The sequence below is a fragment of the Gossypium arboreum genome, chromosome 6 (assembly GCF_025698485.1).
Source record: "Gossypium arboreum isolate Shixiya-1 chromosome 6, ASM2569848v2, whole genome shotgun sequence".
Classification (NCBI taxonomy): Eukaryota; Viridiplantae; Streptophyta; class Magnoliopsida; order Malvales; family Malvaceae; genus Gossypium; species Gossypium arboreum.
In genome coordinates this window covers 71311175-71318016 of record NC_069075.1, presented here as the reverse complement: position 1 = coordinate 71318016, position 6842 = coordinate 71311175, and the positions used below count along the sequence as shown (strand labels likewise).

Sequence of the window (6842 nt, the reverse complement as noted above, 5' to 3'; positions counted from 1 at the left end):
CTAACCTAAATAAAAATAGATTATGTGATGAGTTCAATCCTCTATCAGATTTTGAAAATAATGGTGAAAAAATCACGTTCTGTCTCTCTCTGCAAAGCATTTTGTTGTTGCATAGCGTCAAAGAGAAATCAAATTTAGGGTGTTTTCATTCTTTTCTAAATTCTTTTGGAGATAAATCGATATTTCTAATTCTGAAAAAAAATCATTTTTCATGGTTGTTTGACGGTTATTTTTCTCGTGTATTTTAAAATCGAGGAAATTACTGTAGAGCTGAACCTGAACACTCTATTCTAATGACTCTCAACAGTAGTAAATGGCTGGATTTCACTTTCGTTTATGCTTCTCGTATTTTCTAAGTGCATTGAGATTCAGTTCTTTACCTTTTTAAAACACTAATCTTCCTAATTAAAATGTACAATACCCTTTCTATGAATTGTGGTTTAAACATTTTTACCAAAAATATCAACTTTGTTTAAAAAAGTGAATCAATTCTTCTAAAAATGAGAAGTTGAAAACGAAGCTTTCAACCACAAGAAATCCACATGTTAGGATCCTCGACGTGGCGCTACATTAACCGCACCAGAGTTCCTCATCCAAACCTATTTCTAACGTATACCGTATACCGTGTGCTCAGAGTTCTTCTCAATTCACAAGCATCCTTATCCTACACCTCGTACGTGCAAGTTAGCCGACATCTCTGCCTCCCACATTTAAGGCGCCAACTTACCGACGGTCCAAAACCGCAATTTTGTTGTCTTATGAAATGAAACCTCCACTTTCTCTACTGAATCCCAACATGCCATCCGGGTCAGGTTCGTTAATGTGGTTCCGAAAGGGGCTCCGGGTCCACGACAATCCGGCGCTCGAGTATGCTTCCAGAGGATCCTCTTGTGTTTACCCTTTGTTCGTCATCGACCCTCACTATATGGAGCTGGACCCAGACGCCTACTCCCCAGGATCCACCCGTGCGGGTATAAACAGGATCCGGTTCTTATTGGAGAGCCTCGCTGACCTTGACTCAAGTTTGAAGAAACTCGGGTCGAGGTTGTTGGTGTTGAAGGGTGAGCCTAGTGAGGTTTTGATTCGTTGCTTAAACGAGGTGATTTTCTCTTTATAATTTACATTTATTGTTTTTTTTCCCATTTTTTGGTATCTATAATTTACATATATTGTTTGTTTGTTTAAAGTTAAACTTAAAACTATGAAGAATTGTCTTTTTCTTTTTTATAATGCTTGTTTGTTTTTTGGGTTTTTGGCAGTGGGATGTTAGAAAGCTTTGCTTTGAGTATGACACTGATCCATATTATCAAGCTTTGGATGATAAAGTTAAGGTAAAACTGTGCTCCCCCTTCTATCTCTCAAGAACAATACTTAACTTTCCTTGAGTTTTTTCAAATATTAGTGTTATGTCAAATAAAAATGGGCTTCCACCAACATTATAGTCCAATGGCAAAACTTGGTATTTTCAATTAGTTTGAGGTTTCATGTTTGAGTTCCAGGGAGGATGTTCAATTCATGTGCTGCAGGTGCTGTAAGCTTTTTCTTGTACTAAACATACATATCTATATTACTTGGAGTTGGGTGTGTATTGGATATGGATACGTGTCTGAAACAAGTAGCTTTTCTATGTATTTGGGATCATATCCCCGTACCTAGATCCAAAAATATATCAGACACAAGGGTACTTCAAGAAAAATAAAAAGTTGGAGCAACGTAGGAACATATTACTTTTAGCTAAGTTAGCAATTGATATGCTTATATTCTTTATAGTAAACAAAGATTGCCTTTGTTTCTACAGAATTATGCTTCTGCAGCTGGAATCGAGGTTTTCTCTCCAGTGAGTCATACCATCTTCGATCCTGCAGATATTATAGAGAAGGTAAGCCGGAAGTTGGTATCAACAGAATTGGAAGCTTTTGCGCCAAGTTTCTAGCTTTTTCATACCAAGGATGCTATCTTTTCTATTCTAATTGATTGCTACTTTTCATGAATGCAACTAACGGCTACAATAGAATGGGGGAAGACCACCACTGAGTTATCAATCCTTTTTAAAGCTTGCTGGGGAACCATCTTTCTCACTTTCAGTTGAACTTTCTTGGACGCCTCCTGTTGGAGATGTTGGAAGATGTGAGATTTTACAAGTTCCGACACTAAAGGAACTCGGGTATGTGGAAAAGCATCAGGTATGTAGCCATCAATGTTTCAGAAATGTGCCATTGCTTGCCGGAGCTCTTTATAAAGAAGGATTCCTTGTGCAGGATGAGTTCACTCCCTTTAGAGGTGGTGAGTCAGAAGCATTGAGGAGGTTGAGAGAATCCCTAAGTGACAAGGTATGTTGTGACCTTTTGATATTGAGCATTGAATTAGCAATAGCAATATTATGACATTGAAGTTTTGGGAAAAGGCATTCCTTTGTAGGATGGTGAACTGCTATATGTAAATTGGTAATACATAAATGTAGATATATGACAGATTATTGTATCGACTATAGGCTTAATTTGTGGTTTTTTGACAACCATGGAAAACTTTTGCTCCACTTTCTTCTTTCAGTTTACTTAAATAGTAGTTTCTGTTAATTTCTAACCGAGTTCCCTGTAACAAAACTTGGATCCATTTGAGTCGAAGAGTTAAGTTAATGACCTGTATGATGAGAAGAGATGCATTGGGTCGGTTAGTTAAGTCCATTGAACTTAGGTTGGACTATGTGAATATGAAGCTTGTGAAATGTTCTGGATCAAGCTGAGGTGAAAAATGTTGGCTGCACTACTGTTATTTTGACATTTCATCATTTCCTTGAGAAGAAGTTGTGATTTGTAAGTGTCTAGTCAGAAAATACGAAGATGCTTCTGGTTATTTTGTGATTAGTTCATCTGTAATTTTCCTTCTAATGGCTTTGTGACAAAAATTCTAAGTTCCTGCCAAAATGTGAAATCTCCTTTGGTTTGTCATTAAGTGAACCTGATTTCTTGCAAAATGCCTTAAGTTATCTTATCAGTTTTCCCATGTTTACTTCTGTTGTATCTTTTTAAGGATCAGTTGTTTATGGCACTTGCATTGATATGACTGCTTTCTTCTACTTCAGGAATGGGTGGCCAATTTTGAGAAACCTAAGGGTGACCCTTCTGTTTATATAAAACCAGCAACAACTGTTCTATCACCTTATTTGAAAGTGAGTGACAAAAAGATTGATACTGGTTTTGGAGCATATCTTTGAATGATTGTACAAATTTTGTAATATGCAGATAAAAAATCATTAAGAGAGATCTCACCCTTGCGTATGTTCATTCTTTTTTCGTAATACTTTTGGCAGTTTGGATGTCTCTCTTCCAGGTATTTTTACCAATGCCTTAAAGATGTCTATAAAAATGTTAAGAGGCATACATCACCACCAGTTTCTCTTGTCGGGCAGGTTGGTTGCCTATTAATTCTTCATTGATATTGCAGTGAATTTTTTATTGTTTGATCTACTTTCTTTCAAAGAATTGAAAGCTATATTCTATCTCTGCAGTTGCTATGGCGCGAATTTTTCTATACTGTGGCCTTTGGAACTCCTAATTTTGACAAAATGAAGGGTAACAAAATATGCAAGCAGGTCGGTGCATCTAATGTACCAAACGGAACCGTTTATTTTACCTAAATCTGATTCTGTTCTTCTTTCTCCTTGCTCTCTCTTAGAACTGTAGAAAAATAAAAGGAAAGGAAACAAATAAATATAACCATGTGATTTTTTTTTTTTTTTTTGGGTACTTGAAGTTGTCAGACCTTGAATCTTGATTGATCATTGAAGCTAAGAGTCCAGCACTATACCAAAATATCACACAATTGTTAGTCTAAGAACTACCTGATACTACAACTATAGATGACAACTTTTAAAGTGAGCAGCACTTTCCTATAGGCTTAGAACTCTTCTGTATTCATTTGAACCATGTTTCTGAACTTGAATTGTTTCACCGTTAGTTCCAAACAAACTGGTTATGTTTACCTAAAATTGATATCATCAGGTTGCTGGTGATGAAAGCACCGAATTTTCTAGATGGTTGTGCTTAAAAGGGGAAAAAGGAAAGAATGGTTGTGATTGTAACTTAATTCTTGTAGGATGAGGTCCTCTTTGCTTAGACCCAGTGTTTTCATAAGTTCTCTCACCTCTGTGATACTTGGATTAGATTAGATCGGGCTATACTGAAATTATTTAGTGGATTTCCACGTGTTTTATACCATCTATAACACTTGAATATCGCATCAACTCACATTCAAAATAAATCATTGACTAATCTTACATGAGCTGTAACTGACATGTTGTATTGGACTCTCAATGCTAGATATAAAGCTTTGATGTTAGTCAGTTTTGTGATTTCAGATTCCATGGAATGATGATGACAAACTCCTAGCTGCTTGGAGAGCGGCTAGAACAGGTTACCCTTGGATTGATGCTATCATGGTCCAGGTTTCGTGGCATAACTTGATACCTTTATTTAATATTTTGCACATTTGGTTTCATATTCGTGCTTTTAATTTTATAAACATGGGTCATTGTAGCTGAGGAAGTGGGGTTGGATGCACCATCTTGCACGCCATTCTGTTGCTTGTTTCCTCACTCGTGGAGATCTAGTATGTTTCCTCTATGCTTCAGCACATTTCTTTCTTCTTTCTATCATTTTCTCTTGTCATAAATTGCAATTTCTTTTTCCTAGTTTGTTCATTGGGAAAAAGGACGTGATATCTTTGAGAGACTTCTGATTGATTCAGATTGGGCAATTAATAATGGGAATTGGCTCTGGCAATCATGCTCATCATTCTTTTACCAGGTTTGAATCATCTATACATGTATCATTTTCAAAGTCTCTTAATGAGGAGTGACTGGCAACTCAAAACAATTTCTTTTGCAACATATCTAGACCTTACTATATCAGTTTTAGCAGAGTATGTAGGCCGAATTTGATGGTATATATGGTAAAATGTCGGTGTAATTAGTTGTCTGGATTATCTTATGGATAAATGATCTAGGCATGTCCGAGATATGTTTACTAAGTGATATTAAATGTAGGTTGTTTATTTCACCAAAAAAAAAAAAAAAAAAAAGGTAGGTTGTTTATAGTAGCTGTTAGTTGCTTGAGGTCTAGGTTCTTAGAGTTATAATTTCTTTCTAGAATTGCTGCCAAATTTTCTGTTTACATAACTCGCTTTTCAACATGAGTGATTGTTGTTTTCAACAGTATAACCGCATATACTCACCAATATCATTTGGAAGGAAATATGATCCGAATGGTAATTATATTAGGCATTTTCTCCCCATACTAAAAGGTATATTTAGTTTCGACCCTCTTCTTCTTCATCATCTTTTGGCAAGCATTAATGTGCTAACATCTAACGTAAGTGGATATCAGACATGCCAAAGGAATATATATATGAGCCGTGGACAGCTCCACTAAGCGTGCAAACTAAAGCAAAGTGCATTATTGGAAGAGATTATCCCAAACCAGGTTTGTTATCTCATTGTGAGGGATGAGTTTGAAGTTCAATCTCATGAATGATACCATCCCTACTCTTATCTTAGTGTTCAATCTACAACTTTGGTCATTAAGTCTTGCATACTATTTCAGATAAGAACTGTAGTGACAGATCATATTAAGAATTCAACAATTTAATGCCTATATTACTTAACTCGGGTGTGTGCATTGGATACAGTATGTTTTCAATATGGATTCATTCAAAATTTTGAAAGTTTTTCTATATATCTAGAGGGTATTTGGAGGGTCATATTCCCATACTTATGTCCGAACATATGTCAAACATAAGCATCCGACATGGATACATTAGGAAAAATAAGAATTGGCGCAACATAGTTTGATGCTAACAACTTGGGTTGTTTACTATGCTAAATATTGGATATGGGTAGTATCTTGACAATGATATATTCAAAATTTCCAGTTTAGGAGGGTCATATCCAGATAGCTTTATCCAGATAGACGTTGGAATATGGATATCAAACAAGTATACTTAAAAAAATGGATAGTTGGAGCAATGCAGGTTTAAATACAATTTACTTTAAAAGTTAGATATAGGGCAATCTTTTCTTATACCCTTGCGATGAATTTCAGTGATATCGCATGATACTGCAAGCAATGAATGCAGAAAGAAAATGGGGGAAGCTTATGCACTTAACCAGAGACTCAAAGGACTTGTAAGTGAAGAAGATTTAAGGAAGTTGAGAAGAAAATTTGATGAAGATGAAGATAAGCAGGAACCCAAACCCAGAAGGCAGAGACAAAAGCTGATAAAATGAGCTGCAAAATCTACTTTTTCATCCATCCATATCTTTTTTCTTTTTTTTTTAAACTATAACTTGATAACTTAGAACTTGTTATTCTGTTACATGTTTGGCATGTAATATAAATTGATAACTTGAAACTTTTTTTTTTTCATAGAAAATTGATATTCATTTAATAGGTGTTTGGCTCAAGAAAGTCTGATATATTAACACACTACAGGGAAATGAAAAGACGTAAAATCAAGACCAACTATCAAAGAAAAATAAAGCACACAAAAAGCAAAAAAACCATTAACTCTAGAAAACACCCCAAACTAAACACTAAAAAACTCATCAAAGAATACCAACCATTATCCTCATCTTCCACAACTACTCTGTATAGCCAAATTGGAAGAAGGATATTGCCTTGAAAACCAACTATGGAGATTCCTCTGAACCTTCTCCATCCTCATCTTCCACAACTACTCTATATAGCCAAATTGGAAGAAGGATAGTGCCTTGAAAACCAACCATGGAGATTCCTCTGAACCTTTTCCATCTTCAAAGCTTAACAAAGATTTCGTAGCATTGTTGA

General features: G+C 35.6%; 1 protein-coding gene across 1 annotated transcript; it reads left to right on the top strand.

The window, feature by feature from the left end:
- The first annotated feature begins 254 nt into the window (after positions 1 to 254).
- On the top strand, positions 255 to 6429 carry LOC108484894 ((6-4)DNA photolyase). The gene is made up of 14 exons (XM_053029766.1): positions 255 to 1099; positions 1260 to 1331; positions 1799 to 1879; positions 2013 to 2183; positions 2259 to 2330; positions 3083 to 3169; positions 3311 to 3409; positions 3509 to 3592; positions 4358 to 4444; positions 4537 to 4608; positions 4692 to 4805; positions 5214 to 5301; positions 5385 to 5480; positions 6099 to 6429. Exons 1-14 carry the CDS (start codon positions 764 to 766, stop codon positions 6281 to 6283), a joined length of 1644 nt encoding a protein of 547 aa, XP_052885726.1. The 5' UTR covers positions 255 to 763; the 3' UTR covers positions 6284 to 6429.
- Positions 6430 to 6842: the final 413 nt, after the last annotated feature.

Excerpts from the sequence above, each read along its gene's own strand:
- LOC108484894 (XM_053029766.1), top strand. The coding sequence starts at position 764 with ATGAAACCTCCACTTTCTCTACTGAATCCCAACATGCCATCCGGGTCA. Across the intron at positions 3,593-4,357 it reads GTAACAAAATATGCAAGCAG|ATTCCATGGAATGATGATGA; the intron begins GTCGGTGCATCT and ends TTGTGATTTCAG. Across the intron at positions 4,806-5,213 it reads GCTCATCATTCTTTTACCAG|TATAACCGCATATACTCACC; the intron begins GTTTGAATCATC and ends TGTTTTCAACAG.